This window comes from Oncorhynchus clarkii, chromosome 17 (assembly GCF_045791955.1).
Source record: "Oncorhynchus clarkii lewisi isolate Uvic-CL-2024 chromosome 17, UVic_Ocla_1.0, whole genome shotgun sequence".
In the NCBI taxonomy this organism is placed as follows: domain Eukaryota; kingdom Metazoa; phylum Chordata; class Actinopteri; order Salmoniformes; family Salmonidae; genus Oncorhynchus; species Oncorhynchus clarkii.
The window spans coordinates 1392865-1412622 of record NC_092163.1 but is presented as its reverse complement, the minus strand read 5'-3'; the positions used below and the strand labels follow the sequence as shown (position 1 = coordinate 1412622).

General features: G+C 45.4%; 2 protein-coding genes across 3 annotated transcripts in view; one reads left to right on the top strand and one right to left on the bottom strand.

The window, feature by feature from the left end:
• Window positions 1–6176: 6176 nt before the first annotated feature.
• On the bottom strand, window positions 6177–10248 carry LOC139369538 (phospholipase A2-like). Its single transcript, XM_071108782.1, has 3 exons — window positions 9492–10248; window positions 6950–7056; window positions 6177–6346 (listed from the first exon to the last, which is right to left on the bottom strand). Exons 1-3 carry the CDS (start codon window positions 9890–9892, stop codon window positions 6198–6200), a joined length of 657 nt encoding a protein of 218 aa, XP_070964883.1. The 5' UTR covers window positions 9893–10248; the 3' UTR covers window positions 6177–6197.
• A 5972-nt stretch (window positions 10249–16220) lies between these two features.
• Window positions 16221–19758, top strand: part of LOC139370013 (thioredoxin domain containing 11) — a 42457-nt gene continuing 38919 nt past the window's right edge. Inside the window, exon 1 of one of the 2 annotated variants that reach the window (XM_071109297.1) lies at window positions 16221–16560. In XM_071109297.1, coding sequence (XP_070965398.1) covers window positions 16436–16560 — 125 coding nt within the window. In that variant the 5' untranslated portion in view covers window positions 16221–16435. The remainder of the gene's footprint in view (window positions 16561–19758) is intronic. The other variant, XM_071109298.1, reaches the window with a different exon arrangement.

The window sequence follows — 19758 nt, the reverse complement described above, 5'->3', positions numbered from 1 at the left end:
GTTGATATGATTCTGTTATGGGGGTCAGTGGTAATAACTAGAGAGGGTTGATATGATTCTATTATGGGGGTCAGTGGTAATAACTAGAGAGGGTTGATATGATTCTGTTATGGGGGGCAGTGGTAATAACTAGAGAGGGTTGATATGATTCTGTTATGGGGGTCAGTGGTAATAACTGGAGAGGGTTGATATGATTCTGTTATGGGGGTCAATGGTAATAAATGTAATCACCCTGTTCCTGGAGAGCTACCCTCCTGTAGGTTTTATCTCCAACCCTGTTCCTGGAGAGCTACCCTCCTGTAGGTTTTATCTCCAACCCTGTTCCTGGAGAGCTACCCTCCTGTAGGTTTTAATCTCCAACCCTGTTCCTGGAGAGCTACCCTCCTGTAGGTTTTATCTCCAACCCTGTTCCTGGAGAGCTACCCTCCTGTAGGTTTTAATCTCCAACCCTGTTCCTGGAGAGCTACCCTCCTGTAGGTTTTAATCTCCAACCCTGTTCCTGGAGAGCTACCCTCCTGTATGTTTTAATCTCCAACCCTGTTCCTGGAGAGCTACCCTCCTGTAGGTTTTAATCTCCAACCCTGTTCCTGGAGAGCTACCCTCCTGTAGGTTTTAACTCCAAACCCAGTTGCAACTAACCCGATTCATCTTATCAGCCAGCTAATTTGTAGAATCAGGTGCGCTAGATTAGGGATGGATTGAAAACCTATAGGAGGGTATCTCTCCAGGAAGGAGGGTAGCTCTCCAGGAACAGGGTTGGAGTTAAACCCTACAGGAGGGTAGCTCTCCAGGAACAGGGTTGGAGATAAAACCCTACAGGAGGGTTTCTCTCCAGGAACAGGGTTGGAGTTAAACCCTACAGGAGGGTATCTCTCCAAGAACAGGGTTGGAGTTAAAACCTACAGGAGGGTTTCTCTCCAGGAACAGGGTTGGAGTTAAAACCTACAGGAGGGTAGCTCTCCAGGAACAGGTTTGGAGATAAAACCTACAGGAGGGTAGGGGCCCAGGTTCTTGTTAGTTTTATTCTGACACCCTGTCCTATTCCCTATATAGTGCAGTGTGCACTATATTTGACCAGAACCTCTGTAGGGAATAGGGTGTCACAACATTCTGTTTCCATGGTGACGTGGAGCTCAGCTTGTCTCGTTGGAAGGCAACACACATATTGCCTTTTTTCTTCTCTTTTTACAAGGTTACTTTAAAAATAAATAGTTAAGCACTAGAGTTTCATATGGTAATCGTAAATAAAAACTATTTCTACTTCCTGCATTCAGAAAGAGTTTAAATATGGCGATATACAGCTGTTGTCATTTTCAATTTAAGGAAATCACCTGTTTGAGTGTTCGTCCCAAATGGCACCCGATTCCCTATGTAGTGCACTACTTTTGACCAGGGCCTAGAGGGTAAGCCATAGGGCCTTGGTTCAAAAATAGTGCACTACATAGGGAAGAGGGTGCCGTTTGGGATGAACGCTGGGACAGGTGGGACTCCATTGTTTAACATAAAAGGGCTATCGCCTCATTGGTCCCTCTCATGTAACCAATGGCCTGAAGGATGTTTTATGTTTGTTTGTGACAAAATGTTGTTTTAAATTGTCAATTTGTTTAATTGTTCATGAATAGGTTCATTCTTTCCCACCTGTCCTGAGGTTGGTTGTTTATAATTGCGTAGATTGAATGATTAAATAAATATCTTGTCTTTTTCCATTTTTTATTCTCATTTATTTTTTCATTTAGAGGAATTCCACCACTTTTCCGTAAGTTGTGGTCTATATAGAGGCTTCAGGTAGTCTAGTGGTTAGAGTGTAGGGGCGGCAGGTAGCCTAGTGGTTAGAGTGTAGAGGCGACAGGTAGCCTAGTGGTTAGAGTGTAGAGGCGGCAGGTAACCTAGTGGTTAGAGTGTAGGGGCGGCAGGTAGCCTGGTGGTTAGAGTGTAAGGGCGGCAGGTAGCCTAGTGGTTAGAGTGTAGGGGCGGGAGGTAGCCTAGTGGTTAGAGTGTAGGGGCGGCAGGTAGCCTAGTGGTTAGAGGCAGGTAGCCTAGTGGTTAGAGTGTAGGGGCGTCAGGTAGCCTAGTGGTTAGAGTGTAGAGGCGACAGGTAGCCTAGTGGTTAGAGTGTAGGGGCGGCAGGTAGTCTAGTGGTTAGAGTGTAGAGGCGACAGGTAGCCTAGTGGTTAGAGTGTAGAGGCGACAGGTAGCCTAGTGGTTAGAGTGTAGGGGCGGCAGGTAGCCTAGTGGTTAGAGTGTAGAGGCGACAGGTAGCCTAGTGGTTAGAGTGTAGGGGCGGCAGGTAGTCTAGTGGTTAGAGTGTAGAGGCGTCAGGTAGCCTAGTGGTTAGAGTGTAGGGGCGACAGGTAGCCTAGTGGTTAGAGTGTAGGGGCGGCAGGTAGCCTAGTGGTTAGAGTGTAGAGGCGACAGGTAGCCTAGTGGTTAGAGTGTAGGGGCGGCAGGTAGTCTAGTGGTTAGAGTGTAGAGGCGACAGGTAGCCTAGTGGTTAGAGTGTAGGGGCGGCAGGTACCCTAGTGGTTAGAGTGTAGAGGCGACAGGTAGCCTAGTGGTTAGAGTGTAGGGGCGGCAGGTAGTCTAGTGGTTAGAGTGTAGGGGCGGCAGGTAGCCTAGTGGTTAGAGTGTAGGGGCGGCAGGTAGCCTAGTGGTTAGAGTGTAGGGGCGGCAGGTAGCCTAGTGGTTAGAGTGTAGGGGCGGCAGGTAGCCTAGTGGTTAGAGTGTAGGGGCGGCAGGTAGCCTAGTGGTTAGAGTGTAGGGGCGGCAGGTAGTCTAGTGGTTAGAGTTGGGCCAGTAACTGAAAGGTTGCGAAATTGGATCCCCCGAGCTGACAAGGTAAAAATCTGTCGTTCTGCCCCTGAACAAGGCAGTTTAACCCACTGTTCCTCGGTAGGCCGTCATTGTAAATAAGAATGTGTTCTTAACTGACTTGCCTGGTTAAATATAAGGGATGCCATTCGGGACAAACTAAGTTGTATACTGGAGATGATGAATGAGGTTTAACAGTGGTGGAATGTCCCCTTTTAATTAAACTGGTAGTACTACTTCTGGTGCACTGTGATTCCCTCTGACGCGTTACCATGGTGAGGGTGCACAACCATTTTTGCTACACCCGCAATAACATCTGCTAAACGTGTGTATGTGACAAACCAAATGTGATTTGACTGTGATTCCCTCTGATGCGTTACCTGGGTTGTTCTGGTTTCTCCCCCAAAAATGAAGACTTAGCAAACAAACAAATTAATAAAATACTTTCTTTTTTTTAAGAATATGATGAAACTTTGTGTTTGTTCCAAAGATTTTTCCTCCAGATGAGATGAGAGAATGTATTTTTTGTTGTAGGCCTACAGTTGAGAGAATGTATTGTTGTTGTAGGCCTACAGATGAGAGAATGTATTGTTGTTGTAGGCCTACAGATGAGAGAATGTATTGTTGTTGTAGGCCTACAGATGAGAGAATGTATTGTTGTTGTAGGCCTACAGATGAGAGAATGTGTTTTTGTTGTAGGCCTACAGATGAGAGAATATATTGTTGTTGTAGGCCTACAGATGAGATGAGAGAATATATTTTTGCTGTAGGCCTACAGATGAGAGAATATATTGTTGTTGTAGGCCTACAGATGAGAGAATATATTTTTGTTGTAGGCCTACAGATGAGAGAATATATTGTTGTTGTAGGCCTACAGTTGAGAGAATGTGTTGTTGTTGTAGGCCTACAGATGAGAGAATGTATTGTTGTTGTAGGCCTACAGATGAGAGAATGTATTGTTGTTGTAGGCCTACAGATGAGAGAATATATTGTTGTTGTAGGCCTACAGATGAGAGAATGTGTTTTTGTTGTAGGCCTACAGATGAGAGAATGTGTTTTTGCTGTAGGCCTACAGATGAAATCACGCCATTAGATTCTAACACGAACACGCCAACAATTTGACATCGTTGTTTTGGAGCAATGCCGTCATATCGCTGTGGGACTCTAACACACACACGCCATTAGATTTTAACACACACACACACCATTAGATTCTAACACACACGCACCATTAGATTCTAACACACCATTAGATTCTAACACACCATTAGATTCTAACACACCATTAGACTCTAACACGCACACCATTAGACTCTAACACGCACACCATTAGACTAACACGCACACCATTAGACTCTAACACACACGCCATTAGATTCTAACACACCATTAGACTCTAACACGCCATTAGACTCTAACACGCCATTAGACTCTAACACACCATTAGACTCTAACACACACACCATTAGATTCTAACACACACACCATTATACTCTAACACACACACCATTAGATTCTAACGCCATTAGACTCTAACACACCATTAGATTCTAACACACCATTAGATTCTAACACACCATTAGATTCTAACACACCATTAGACTCTAACACACCATTAGACTCTAACACACACACCATTAGATTCTAACACACCATTACATTCTAACACACACACCATTAGACTCTAACACGCACACCATTAGACTAACACGCACACCATTAGACTCTAACACACACGCCATTAGATTCTAACACACCATTAGACTCTAACACGCCATTAGACTCTAACACGCCATTAGACTCTAACACACCATTAGACTCTAACACACACACCATTAGATTCTAACGCCATTAGACTCTAACACACCATTAGATTCTAACACACCATTAGATTCTAACACACCATTAGATTCTAACACACCATTAGACTCTAACACACCATTAGACTCTAACACACCATTAGACTCTAACACACACACCATTAGATTCTAACACACCATTACATTCTAACACACACACCATTAGATTCTAACACACCATTAGACGCTAACACACCATTAGATTCTAACACACACACCATTAGATTCTAACACACACACCATTAGATTCTAACACGCCATTAGATTCTAACACACACACCATTAGATTCTAACGCCATTAGACTCTAACACACCATTAGATTCTAACACACACATCATTAGATTCTAACACGCCATTAGATTCTAACACACACACCATTAGATTCTAACACACCATTAGATTCTAACACACCATTAGATTCTAACACACCATTAGACTCTAACACACACACCATTAGACTCTAACACACCATTAGACGCTAACACACCATTAGATTCTAACACACACACCATTAGATTCTAACACACACACCATTAGATTCTAACACACACACCATTAGACTCTAACGCCATTAGACTCTAACACACCATTAGATTCTAACACGCCATTAGATTCTAACACACACACCATTAGATTCTAACGCCATTAGACTCTAACACACCATTAGATTCTAACACACACACCATTAGATTCTAACACGCCATTAGATTCTAACACACACACCATTAGACTCTAACACCATTAGACTCTAACACACCATTAGATTCTAACACGCCATTAGATTCTAACACACACACCATTAGATTCTAACGCCATTAGACTCTAACACACCATTAGATTCTAACACACACACCATTAGATTCTAACACGCCATTAGATTCTAACACACACACCATTAGACTCTAACGCCATTAGACTCTAACACACCATTAGATTCTAACACACCATTACATTCTAACACACACACCATTAGACTCTAACACACCATTAGACGCTAACACACCATTAGACGCTAACACACCATTAGACGCTAACACACCATTAGATTCTAACACACACACCATTAGATTCTAACACACACACCATTAGATTCTAACACACACGCCATTAGATTCTAACACACACGCCATTAGATTCTAACACGCCATTAGATTCTAACACACACACCATTAGACTCTAACACACCATTAGACTCTAACACACACGCCATTAGAATAATGTCCTTACTGTTTTCTTTTGTACATTTTGAAAATGTCAGTCTACAAGCTGTTTATAGAACTGCTGTTTGAGTCCTCAGTCATGGACTTAATGATACAGCCCCACCAGGTCTGTCATGGTGATATAATCACACTGTTAATCAGACCCATGGGCCGTGCCCATCAGACAGACAGAGGGTAAAGTACTGTAGGTCTTTATTACACACACACACCACTAGCCAGGACAAACAAGAGAAAACGCCTCTCTCTCACTCACTCACTCACTCACTCACTCACTCACTCACTCACACACACACACACTGTGTAACAGCATCAGTGACGGGTACAGGTGGGCTGTTCGTATCCACACATGAAGTCGGGCCAGACAGAGTATTTAGGGATGAAGGGAGCTCTCCTCAGACACCTGGCCGCCTCCCGGTCACACCTGCACAGAATCTTGTCACACCTGTTCTTGAGAGACTCTAGAACCACCGGACAGAACACACAGGGTGGAATTTAGAATTCTTAGAATGCAATAGGACTAAATAGAATGCAATAGGACTAAATAGAATGCAATAGGACTGAATTTGTCACATTATCGATGGAAAATTGCCCCTTGGCTTCAGACCTGGAAATACAGCTTGTATCCACGGTTGTTACTAGTTACTACAGTCAGAATTGGCTACATCATAAACATACATGTGCTTTGAGCTCTTCAATTAAGGTTAGGGTTAGGCGTAATGATGAACCACTATCCTAGAGAGTGCTTAGGAGTACAGAAATACAGTGCTGCATTTTGGGATGTGTAGTTCATACAGAAATAGTGTTGAATTACGGAGATGTGTAGTTCATACAGAAATACAGTGTTGCATTATGGGATGTGTAGTTCATACAGAAATAGTGTCGAATTATGGGATGTGTAGTTCATACAGAAATACAGTGTTGCATTATGGGATGTGTAGTTCATACAGAAATAGTGTTGGATTATGGGATGTGTAGTTCATACAGAAATACAGTGTTGCATTGTGGGATGTGTATTTCATACAGAAATACAGTGTTGAATTATGGGGATGTGCAGTTTGTACCGCAGTTGGACATCTTGTTCTCACAGGTCCACTGGTACTTGTCCGTCTTGGTCTGACAACCCAGATTCTCAGCCTTCCCATAGCAACAGTCATGCTTGTGACAGCACCTTGTGGACAGAAAATAACACAATCGTGTTGTTGATGGGAGTTAACTCCGGTACAATGTATAATTTCTCAAAGTGCTTTATGTAAATCTAGTCTGCTATACAATCCATTATGTGAGGACAATGGCTTTGGGTTGTCTTCTCTTCAGCCTCGGACTATGTAGTAGCTCATCAACAAAAGCAGAATTCAGTCCATGTTTTTCCAAGCTCAAAATGGAGGGTCTGAGAAACTATCTGTTGGCCATGGGATAGGAGACAGCAGGTCCGGATCTAGCCTTTTGGGGGGGGGTCCTAACCCGAGATTTGGTCAACTATTAGGCAAACTATTAGAATTTTAGCAACCAGAAAATGGCTGAGAGATTTCTACATATTGCACCTTTAATGATATCTGTGAGTGTGACTAACAAAATCAATTGGGGCCTACCTTCAAACTCAGTGCCTCTTTGCTTGACATCATGGGAAAATAAAAATAAATTGGCTAAGATTTTTTTGTTGTAGACCTCCACAAGTCTGGTTCATCCTTGGGAGCAATTTCCAAACGCCTGAAGGTACCACGTTCATCTGTACAAACACCATGAGACCACGCAGCCGTCATACCGCTCAGGAAGGAGACGCGTTCTGTCTCCTAGAGATTAACTTACTTTGGTGCGAAAAATGCAAATCAATCCCAGAACAACAGCAAAGGACCTTGTGAAGATGCTGGAGGAAACAGGTACAAAAGTATCTATATTCACAGTAAAACGAGTCTTATATCGACATAACCTGAAAGGTCGCTCAGCAAGGAAGAAGCCACTGCTCCAAAACGGCCATAAAAAAAGCCAGATTATGGTTTGCAATTGCACATGGGGACAAAGATTGTACTTTTTGGAGAAATGTCCTCTGGTATGATGAAACAAAAATAGAACTGTTTGGCCATAATGACCATCGTTATGTTTGGAGGAAAAAGGGGGTCTTCCAAATGGACAATGACCCCAAGCATACTTCTAAAGTTGTGGCAAAATGGCTTCAGGACAACAAAGTCACGGTATTGGAGTTGCCATCACAAAGCCCTGACCTCAATCCTATAGAAAATTTGTGGGCAGAACTGAAAATGCATGTGCAAAAAAGGAGGCCTAAAAACCTGACTCAGTTACACCAGCTCTGTCAGGAGGAATGGGCCAAAATTCACCCAACTTATTGTGGGAAGCTTGTGGAAGGCTACCCAAAATGTTTGACCGAAGTTTAAATTGTTTAAGGGCAATGCTACCAAATACTAATTGAGTGTATGTAAACTTCTGACCCACTGGGAATGTGAATAAATAAATAAAAGCTGAAATAAATCATTCTCTCTACGATTATTCTGACATTTCACATTCTTAAAATAAAGTGGTGATCCTAAGAAAACATTTTTTTTTACTAGGATTAAATGTCAGGAATTGTGAAAAACTGAGTTTAAATGTATTTGGCTAAAGTGTATGTAAATTTCTGACTTCAACTCTAACTGGCTAGACTAATTTATCAATCTGAAAATTGTTAGCTGACATCTCTAATTGAGTGACTGTCAGTGACTGACAGAACAAGAGGGAAAAACTGCTGTTGTTCCACACAATCTCGAACTGTACACCCATTCTAACTCTCAATCTCCAACTGTACACCCATTCTAACTCTCAATCTCCAACTGTACACCCATTCTAACTCTCAATCTCCAACTGTACACCCATTCTAACTCTCAATCTCCAACTGTACACCCATTCTAACTCTCAATCTCCAACTGTACACCCATTCTAACTCTCAATCTCCAACTGTACACCCATTCTAACTCTCAATCTCCAACTGTACACTCATTCTAACTCTCAATCTCCAACTGTACACCCATTCTAACTCTCAATCTCCAACTGTACACTCATTCTAACTCTCAATCTCCAACTGTACACCCATTCTAACTCTCAATCTCCAACTGTACACCCATTCTAACTCTCAATCTCCAACTGTACACGTATTCTAACTCTCAATCTCCAACTGTACACCCATTCTAACTCTCAATCTCCAACTGTACACCCATTCTAACTCTCAATCTCCAACTGTACACCCATTCTAACTCTCAATCTCCAACTGTACACGTATTCTAACTCTCAACAGTGAGTTGAGACACCGACTGAGTTCCTAAAATAAAATACATGTATTGTTGTGGCCAAAAGCCACCGTTTATGTTGATTATGTTGCTTATGCCTGGATCCGGCCCTGGCAGACAGACAGCACATTACAGCATGAAATTACTGTTTGTAGATATTCATGGTCTGTGGATGTATTTAGAAATCAGAGTTGGTGCCAACCGGGTTTGTGCCAAGTCACAGCTGTAATTAAACCAGGGCTAAGTGCTGAGTCCCAGTAGACTTTTGACCAGGGCCAACCAGCCCTGGTCCAGTAGTAGCTCCGTGTGTGTGTGTGACGGTACTTACCAGTCCGCCTTGTCTCGAGGCCATCCCTGGCCTCCCAGCCCGCAGTAACATCCATACATGATGTAAGCCACCGCAGACCTCCCAGTGCTGCATTTAACGACGCCCGCCAACTCCAACAAGCCCCGCTTGTCCCGCCGCCGCCATCGCTCCGGTAACGGGGAGGTGACTGTCGGTGTTGTCGCTAACTCAGTGCCTTCGTAAGATCTGGTTATCCCGTCGATAACATGCTCTAAATTTGGATTGTAATAGGTATTGTTAAACAAACGGTTGATGTATTCACTATAACCGCTGTGAGTGTGCGTGTACTTACAGAGAGACAAACACACACAGGCTACAGTGTGCAACAAACTAAATTGATGTACAATTTTAACGGCTTTGTTTTTTTGGAGAAATGTTCTCATATTGCTGTAAGATTCTAACACGCACACGCCAACTTTCCCCTGCTCTGTAGGCTGTCCTAGACCAGACAACAGTCTGCTGTACACTACAGGGATTCACCTGTATGACAAATACATATATAAAACTGTTTTGTGTCTTAAAGAATGAAAATCCCTTTTATGAATAGCCTATAGCCTTCTGCCCTTTGGGCATATGTGTAGCCGTTCCAATTTACGCACAGCTTTTTTTGCTTTTCTGAAAATAACCACGCAATACAATTTGACATCAATGCTGTTGTTTAGATAAAACGGCTTTCCTGAAAGTGACAGAGAACAGAACACTTACCCGAGAACAGAAGCAGAGCGAGGTATAAAGCAGACATCTCCATGCAAGCCACGCGCCTAGTAATGGTCTTCTGTTCTAGAACGCGTCAGTTGATGACCGCGTTTCCCAAACTAGGGCTCGCGACTCCACGTGAGGTCGACTCATATGAACATGGGGTTGCGGGAGCAGAGGCGACCATCATTCCGTTTTGAGCCCCACATTTTTAGGACTTTAAAAATATATATATATATATAAATGTCAAATCACGTTAAATTGAAGGTAGCTTTGATTGGACTGATCACGTCAACATCTTACTTTCAAAATCGTAACTAGCAGTCATCATCATGACAGTCGACAATCTACTGGCAAATCCTTTTTAATCCTTGACATATTAAGATAAATAATTTAGAGAAATTATCGGCCATTGAACATAAAGATTACACCCCGAACTGGAAATCGCAATTTCAACAATGAATCGCTTGGAAGGAATAAGTAGCTCCAACTCCAAGCATTGCAAAGCAACCACGAACGAATGGAGTGGCTGTGTGTTTAATTTCAGAGTTCCCACCATAAATCCAGAGAATGCCAAACTTGGATGACAAAGTTTGATGACACAATTTGCCCACAAAGGAGCGCTGCGCCACCTTCACAAGGTGAGGTGTTGGGACTCTGCTGTTGGGACAGCTTTATGTAGGCCCTAACAGTTTGAGGTCACCGTTATAGTGCAATGAATGTATTGTTTAGTGTTGTGTAGTGGCTTTGCTGGCCGGCAGCCCACATTGCTTTTGCTCCACCAAGATGTACATGCTGAAATCGCCAATGTGCGGGAGAATTGACAAAATCCGTCCGAAAAATAAATATATACAGTATGTACAATAAATAGCATACAACATTATAATATTGTATTTGTATTTCAAAATCATTGTAATGAACCTTAAAAATGAGTAATGAATCTTAAAAATGAGTAATGAACCTTAAAAATCTAAATGAACTTTTTTCAAATCTAAAAGATCAAATGAAACCAGAGCGCGGCCTTGGATCATGGGAAAGGGCCAGAGGCCGCACTTGACCGGGGCACTTGAATCTTTCCCACAGTGAATGGCTCGGCTCATTATGCGATGAAACCACAACACTATTGCAGAGACTTTGATAATACCGGCCGCAATTGATATGGTAAAAACAATTTGGGGTCAGGCAGAGGCACAGAAACTCACACTAATAGCTTTTTTTTCAGATAACATTGCTAAACGAAGTATTTATGTTCTGACTGAACGAATCAAAAACTCCCCCGTTTATGCTGTCCAAATGGCCGTTAGCTGTGAGGGCCTAGAAGACCATGCGTTTGTTCGCTATACATGTCAGGGGATGCTATTTTCGATGACATATTGTTATGTTTCACGATTCCCGAGATGAATTGAAGAAAAACAGTTTCCATATGGTATCGAATCGTGGACATTTGCACAGATGGTGCTACATCTATGGTGGGACGGCTGGCAGGCCTCTGCACAGATGATGCTACATCTATGGTGGGACGGAGGGCAGGCCTCTGCACAGATGGTGCTACATCTATGGTGGGGCGGCGGGCAGGCCTCTGCACAGATGGTGCTACATCTATGGTGGGACGGCGGGCAGGCCTCTGCACTCTAGTTATCAATGTGTCTCTCTTTGCCATATGGACGCATTGTATGGTACACTGTATGGTACATTGTATTGTACACTGAGAGCAACTGGCTTGAAAAAGGGATGAGTACAGAACTCGGAGATATACTGCAGCAGGTTACTTCGATTGTAAACTATGTACATCAAACCACAGCCCTCTCCCTCTGAGTATTAATGACGCGTTCAAAACAACTGGGAACTCGGAAATCTCCGACTTCAGTGCGTTCACGACAACTGAGAACTCGGAAATAAACGAACTCCGACTGTGGGAAAAATCGTTTTGAACGGTCATTCAACTCGGAATTCCAACATCTTTCTAGGGCTCCGAGCTCCGACTTTTTCGTCCTGAAGATCACTGACGTCATGATTTGACCTCGTATTTTTCCGAGTTCCCAGTTGTCGTGAAAGCACCATAAAACGTATGATAGGCTACCCTTTGCCAGCTCATATATGTGTGAAGCTGGATTCAATGCTCTCCTCTGCATTAAAACACATATTGATCCAGGTTGATCGTGACTTTGAGAAGCTTCGAGTCGACATGCAATCAAGCACACCCATCTCATTAGCGCTGGTGAGATATACATTACGTCAGACTCATTTGCAATTGACTGTCAGATAGTCCCACATTGAAGTATGTGGTGGTGAGTTGAGAATACAATCAGAAAAATTGTTAGAATGTTTTTCAATTGACAGCCACGGCCCCAAATAAAACACGAAACATTGGCTGTTAATTACATCTGTTTTTTTAACATGGTTGTGGTCGCGAGGATTTTCAGATATCAAAATGGGGTCGTGGGCCAAAAAAGGTTTGGGAACTCCTTTTTTATTATTTTGTATTTAGGTTTGGGAACTCTGCCATAGGCGATAAAAAAAAATGGTTGATCCGGAAGTTGATTTTAGGCCAGTCCCCCGACCCGTTTAAGATTAGAATGAATGTACTTCGATTTTAGGACAGGGGTTGAGGACAGCATCCACCCAGGAGGCGATACCTGTGATTGAATACACCTTTCATGGTCATGGACACTGTCCGTGTTGGACTTAGTGGTTAGAGTGTAGGGGCGGCAGGTAGCCTAATGGTTAGAGTGTAGGGGCGGCAGGTATCCTAGTGGTTAGAGTGTAGGGGCGGCAGGTAGCCTAGTGGTTAGAGTGTACGGGCGGCAGGTAGCCTAGTGGTTAGAGTGTAGGGGTGGCAGGTAGCCTAGTGGTTAGAGTGTAGGGGCGGCAGGTAGCCTAGTGGTTAGAGTGTAGGGGTGGCAGGTAGCCTACTGGTTAGAGTGTAGGTGCGGCAGGTAGCCTAGTGGTTAGAGTGTATAATCACACTGTTAATCAGACCCATGGGCCGTGCCCATCAGACAGACAGAGGGTAAAGTACTGTATGTCTTTATTACACACACACCACTAGCCAGGACAAACAAGAGAGAACACTAGTCTCTCTCACACACACACACACACACACTGTGTAACAGCATCAGTGACGGGTACAGGTGGGCTGTTCGTATCCACACATGAAGTCGGGCCAGACAGAGTATTTAGGGATGAAGGGAGCTCTCCTCAGACACCTAGCCGCCTCCCGGTCACACCTGCACAGAATCTTGTCACACCTGTTCTTGAGAGACTCTAGAACCACCGGACAGAACACATAGGGTGGAATTTAGAATTCTTAGAATGCAATAGGACTAAATAGAATGCAATAGGACTAAATAGAATGCAATAGGACTGAATTTGTCACATTATCGATGGAAAATTGCCCCTTGGCTTCAGACCTGGAAATACAGCTTGTATCCACGGTTGTTACTAGTTACTACAGTCAGAATTGGCTACATCATAAACATACATGTGCTTTGAGCTCTTCAATTAAGGTTAGGGTTAGGCGTAATGATGAACCACTATCCTAGAGAGTGCTTAGGAGTACAGAAATACAGTGCTGCATTTTGGGATGTGTAGTTCATACAGAAATAGTGTTGAATTACGGAGATGTGTAGTTCATACAGAAATACAGTGTTGCATTATGGGATGTGTAGTTCATACAGAAATAGTGGTACAAAAAAAAATGGTTGATCCGGAAGTTGATTTTAGGCCAGTCCCCCGACCCGTTTAAGATTAGAATGAATGTACTTCGATTTTAGGACAGGGGTTGAGGACAGCATCCACCCAGGAGGCGATACCTGTGATTGAATACACCTTTCATGGTCATGGACACTGTCCGTGTTGGACTTAGTGGTTAGAGTGTAGGGGCGGCAGGTAGCCTAATGGTTAGAGTGTAGGGGCGGCAGGTATCCTAGTGGTTAGAGTGTAGGGGCGGCAGGTAGCCTAGTGGTTAGAGTGTACGGGCGGCAGGTAGCCTAGTGGTTAGAGTGTAGGGGTGGCAGGTAGCCTAGTGGTTAGAGTGTAGGGGCGGCAGGTAGCCTAGTGGTTAGAGTGTAGGGGTGGCAGGTAGCCTACTGGTTAGAGTGTAGGTGCGGCAGGTAGCCTAGTGGTTAGAGTGTAGGGGTGGCAGGTAGCCTACTGGTTAGAGTGTAGGGGCGGCAGGTAGCCTGGTGGTTAGAGTGTAGGGGCGGCAGGTAGCCTAGTGGTTAGAGTGTAGGGGTGGCAGGTAGCCTAGTGGTTAGAGTGTAGGGGCGGCAGGTAGCCTAGTGGTTAGAGTGTAGGGGCGGCAGGTAGCCTGGTGGTTAGAGTGTAGGGGAGGCAGGTAGCCTAGTGGTTAGAGTGTAGGGGCGGCAGGTAGCCTAGTGGTTAGAGTGTAGGGGTGGCAGGTAGCCTAGTGGTTAGAGTGTAGGGGCGGCAGGTATCCTAGTGGTTAGAGTGTAGGGGCGGCAGGTAGCCTAGTGGTTAGAGTGTACGGGCGGCAGGTAGCCTAGTGGTTAGAGTGTAGGGGTGGCAGGTAGCCTAGTGGTTAGAGTGTAGGGGCGGCAGGTAGCCTGGTGGTTAGAGTGTAGGGGCGGCAGGTAGCCTAGTGGTTAGAGTGTAGGGGTGGCAGGTAGCCTAGTGGTTAGAGTGTAGGGGTGGCAGGTAGCCTACTGGTTAGAGTGTAGGTGCGGCAGGTAGCCTAGTGGTTAGAGTGTAGGGGTGGCAGGTAGCCTACTGGTTAGAGTGTAGGGGCGGCAGGTAGCCTGGTGGTTAGAGTGTAGGGGCGGCAGGTAGCCTAGTGGTTAGAGTGTAGGGGTGGCAGGTAGCCTAGTGGTTAGAGTGTAGGGGCGGCAGGTAGCCTAGTGGTTAGAGTGTAGGGGCGGCAGGTAGCCTGGTGGTTAGAGTGTAGGGGAGGCAGGTAGCCTAGTGGTTAGAGTGTAGGGGCGGCAGGTAGCCTAGTGGTTAGAGTGTAGGGGTGGCAGGTAGCCTAGTGGTTAGAGTGTAGGGGCGGCAGGTAGCCTAGTGGTTAGAGTGTAGGTGCGGCAGGTAGCCTAGTGGTTAGAGTGTAGGGTGGCAGGTAGCCTACTGGTTAGAGTGTAGGTGCGGCAGGTAGCCTAGTGGTTAGAGTGTAGGGGTGGCAGGTAGCCTACTGGTTAGAGTGTAGGTGCGGCAGGTAGCTTAGTGGTTAGAGTGTAGGGGTGGCAGGTAGCCTAGTGGTTAGAGTGTAGGGGTGGCAGGTAGCCTACTGGTTAGAGTGTAGGTGCGGCAGGTAGCCTAGTGGTTAGAGTGTAGGTGCGGCAGGTAGCCTAGTGGTTAGAGTGTAGGGGTGGCAAGTAGCCTAGTGGTTAGAGTGTAGGTGCGGCAGGTAGCCTAGTGGTTAGAGTATTGGGCCAGTAACCGAAAGATTGTTGTCTCGAATCCCCGAGCTGACAAGGTAAAAGTCTCTCGTTCTGTAACAAGGCAGTTATCCCGCTGTTCCCCGGTAGCCCGTCATTGTAAATAAGAATTTGTTCTTGTCTAGTTAAATAAATAAAAATGAAAGAATGACTGCTTCAAAACCGTGATGTGTAAGTTGTGACCAACTGACTGAAATTGTGACCGACTGATCTACAAATAATATCGAGTATTTATTATGCAATATTATTTGTATTAGTCAGTCTCGCCTTTAAATTCGGCTGCAATGCCCAAAACTCAGAGAAAGCATTGCAGTGGAGAACGAACCCGACCTAGCGGTCTTTGACAGTAATACCACAGATATGGCAGCTGCGGTTTTGCCGTTTGAGAGACAATCTGACAACAACGAAACAATTCATAACACGAAACCTTACAAAACAACCACCTTACTTTTTACGATGCAATACGTATCAATTTAGAACTATAAACAATGGAGTAAATTCATAGTTTAAGACACTTTTATTCTGATTGAGTATTGAACTACTACTACAATAAATTCGAACGATTCTACTTTTCCGATTTGACCGATTACTTCCCGACGCTCCCTTGACGTGGAGCAGCGTCATTGCGGAAGTAGCTAAGTCTACGTGGGGAAGGAAGGTTGGCTTGTTCGTGTTTGAACTAAACTCTGCCTAAAACACGATAAATGTGCAACCTACGGAACCTACAATAACCCTACCGCGCCTCGCGGAACCTACAACCTCCCCGCCCGCTAGCTGAATGGCCTTGTACCGCCAGGGCGTGTAGATCCGATGGGAGGGCTAGCCGGGTAGTTCCCTGTAATGCTTCGGTGGCTGCGGCAGTCTCTTAGGCAGGTGTCTAGTCTGATGGCCCGGAGACCAGTGCTTGTCTGCGGGGCGATACTGCTGAGCGTCCTGCTACTACTGGCCGTTACATTTACCTGCAGGTAGGTAACATCGTTCGGATCTACCGGCAGTTATCTGTGGTTTTTAGTGACAAACCACCAGGCATTTCACAGTTTTGTTGTGGCCCTGAACAAGCTCACCTAATTCACAACGGCTTGATGATTCGTAGAATCAGGTGTGCTTACTCTGGAATAGATCAAAAACAACTGGGGGTCCCCGAGGAAAGGTAAAACCCACCTGATCTAGCTATCTGTCTAGCCAACTGGAGGTCCCAGAGGAGAGGTAAAAACCCCTGATCTAGCTATCTGTCTAGCCAACTGGAGGTCCCAGAGGAGAGGTAAAAACCCCTGATCTAGCTATCTGTCTAGCCAACTGGAGGTCCCAGAGGAGAGGTAAAAACCCCTGATCTAGCTATCTGTCTAGCCAACTGGAGGTCCCAGAGGAGAGGTAAAAACCCCTGATCTAGCTATCTGTCTAGCCAACTGGAGGTCCCAGAGGAGAGGTAAAAACCCCTGATCTAGCTATCTGTCTAGCCAACTGGAGGTCCCAGAGGAGAGGTAAAAACCCCTGATCTAGCTATCTGTCTAGCCAACTGGAGGTCCCAGAGGAGAGGTAAAAACCCCTGATCTAGCTATCTGTCTAGCCAACTGGAGGTCCCAGAGGAGAGGTAAAAACCCCTGATCTAGCTATCTGTCTAGCCAACTGGAGGTCCCAGAGGAGAGGTAAAAACCCCTGATCTAGCTATCTGTCTAGCCAACTGGAGGTCCCAGAGGAGAGGTAAAAACCCCTGATCTAGCTATCTGTCTAGCCAACTGGAGGTCCCAGAGGAGAGGTAAAAACCCCTGATCTAGCTATCTGTCTAGCCAACTGGAGGTCCCAGAGGAGAGGTAAAAACCCCTGATCTAGCTATCTGTCTAGCCAACTGGAGGTCCCAGAGGAGAGGTAAAAACCCCTGATCTAGCTATCTGTCTAGCCAACTGGAGGTCCCAGAGGAGAGGTAAAACCCCCTGATCTAGCTATCTGTCTAGCCAACTGGGGGTCCCAGAGGAGAGGTAAAAACCCCTGATCTAACTATCTGTCTAGCCAACTGGAGGTCCCAGAGGAGAGGTAAAAACCCCTGATCTAGCTATCTGTCTAGCCAACTGGAGGTCCCAGAGGAGAGGTAAAAACCCCTGATCTAGCTATCTGTCTAGCCAACTGGAGGTCCCAGAGGAGAGGTAAAAACCCCTGATCTAGCTATCTGTCTAGCCAACTGGAGGTCCCAGAGGAGAGGTAAAAACCCCTGATCTAGCTATCTGTCTAGCCAACTGGAGGTCCCAGAGGAGAGGTAAAAACCCCTGATCTAGCTATCTGTCTAGCCAACTGGAGGTCCCAGAGGAGAGGTAAAAACCCCTGATCTAGCTATCTGTCTAGCCAACTGGAGGTCCCAGAGGAGAGGTAAAAACCCCTGATCTAGCTATCTGTCTAGCCAACTGGAGGTCCCAGAGGAGAGGTAAAAACCCCTGATCTAGCTATCTGTCTAGCCAACTGGAGGTCCCAGAGGAGAGGTAAAAACCCCTGATCTAGCTATCTGTCTAGCCAACTGGAGGTCCCAGAGGAGAGGTAAAAACCCCTGATCTAGCTATCTGTCTAGCCAACTGGAGGTCCCAGAGGAGAGGTAAAAACCCCTGATCTAGCTATCTGTCTAGCCAACTGGAGGTCCCAGAGGAGAGGTAAAAACCCCTGATCTAGCTATCTGTCTAGCCAACTGGAGGTCCCAGAGGAGAGGTAAAACCCCCTGATCTAGCTATCTGTCTAGCCAACTGGGGGTCCCAGAGGAGAGGTAAAAACCCCTGATCTAGCTATCTGTCTAGCCAACTGGAGGTCCCAGAGGAGAGGTAAAAACCCCTGATCTAGCTATCTGTCTAGCCAACTGGAGGTCCCAGAGGAGAGGTAAAAACCCCTGATCTAGCTATCTGTCTAGCCAACTGGAGGTCCCAGAGGAGAGGTAAAAACCCCTGATCTAGCTATCTGTCTAGCCAACTGGAGGTCCCAGAGGAGAGGTAAAAACCCCTGATCTAGCTATCTGTCTAGCCAACTGGAGGTCGCGACGTGCGTTCTAATCTAGACAGCTGTTTTAGGGTCTGTTTTCTATAAAACGTTGCAGTGCAGCTAGATCACTGTGTTTGTCTATTTTCTGTTCATAAACACTGGACCTGTAGCCTACAGTGGGAGGCTGTCATTGTTGTGTTTTGTTTGTCCGTATTGACAGTCGCCTGTCTCATGTCCTGCTGCTCGTCGTCAGAGACCGACTGTCTGCCAGTCGCCTGTCTCATGACCTGCTGCTCGTCGTCAGAGACCGACTGTCTGCCAGTCGCCTGTCTCATGACCTGCTGCTCGTCGTCAGAGACTGACTGTCGCCTGTCTCATGTCCTGCTGCTCGTCGTCAGAGACTGACTGTCTGCCAGTCGCCTGTCTCATGTCCTGCTGCTCGTCGTCAGAGACTGACTGTCTGCCTTGTCCTCCTGTACTTCTAGCAGTTGTCAGAGATTCTGTCTCTTCAGGCTGTCAGACATAGGAGATGTAAATATTGTTTCTCCCGTGGGAGCCCCGGGTTCATATCACTAATGATCCTAAGAGATGTAAATATTGTTTCTCCCGTGGGAGCGCTGGGTTCATATCACTAATGATCCTAGGAGATGTAAATATTGTTTCTCCCGTGGGAGCGCTGGGTTCATATCACTTATGATCCTAGGAGATGTAAATATTGTTTCTCCCGTGGGAGCCCCGGGTTCATATCACTTATGGTCCTAGGAGATGTAAATATTGTTTCTCCCGTGGGAGCCCCGGGTTCATATCACTTATGGTCCTAGGAGATGTAAATATTGTTTCTCCCGTGGGAGCGCTGGGTTCATATCACTAATGATCCTAGGAGATGTAAATATTGTTTCTCCCGTGGGAGCGCTGGGTTCATATCACTTATGATCCTAGGAGATGTAAATATTGTTTCTCCCGTGGGAGCCCCGGGTTCATATCACTTATGGTCCTAGGAGATGTAAATATTGTTTCTCCCGTGGGAGCCCCGGGTTCATATCACTTATGGTCCTAGGAGATGTAAATATTGTTTCTCCCGTGGGAGCCCCGGGTTCATATCACTTATGGTCCTAGGAGATGTAAATATTGTTTCTCCCGTGGGAGCCCCGGGTTCATATCACTTATGGTCCTAGGAGATGTAAATATTGTTTCTCCCGTGGGAGCCC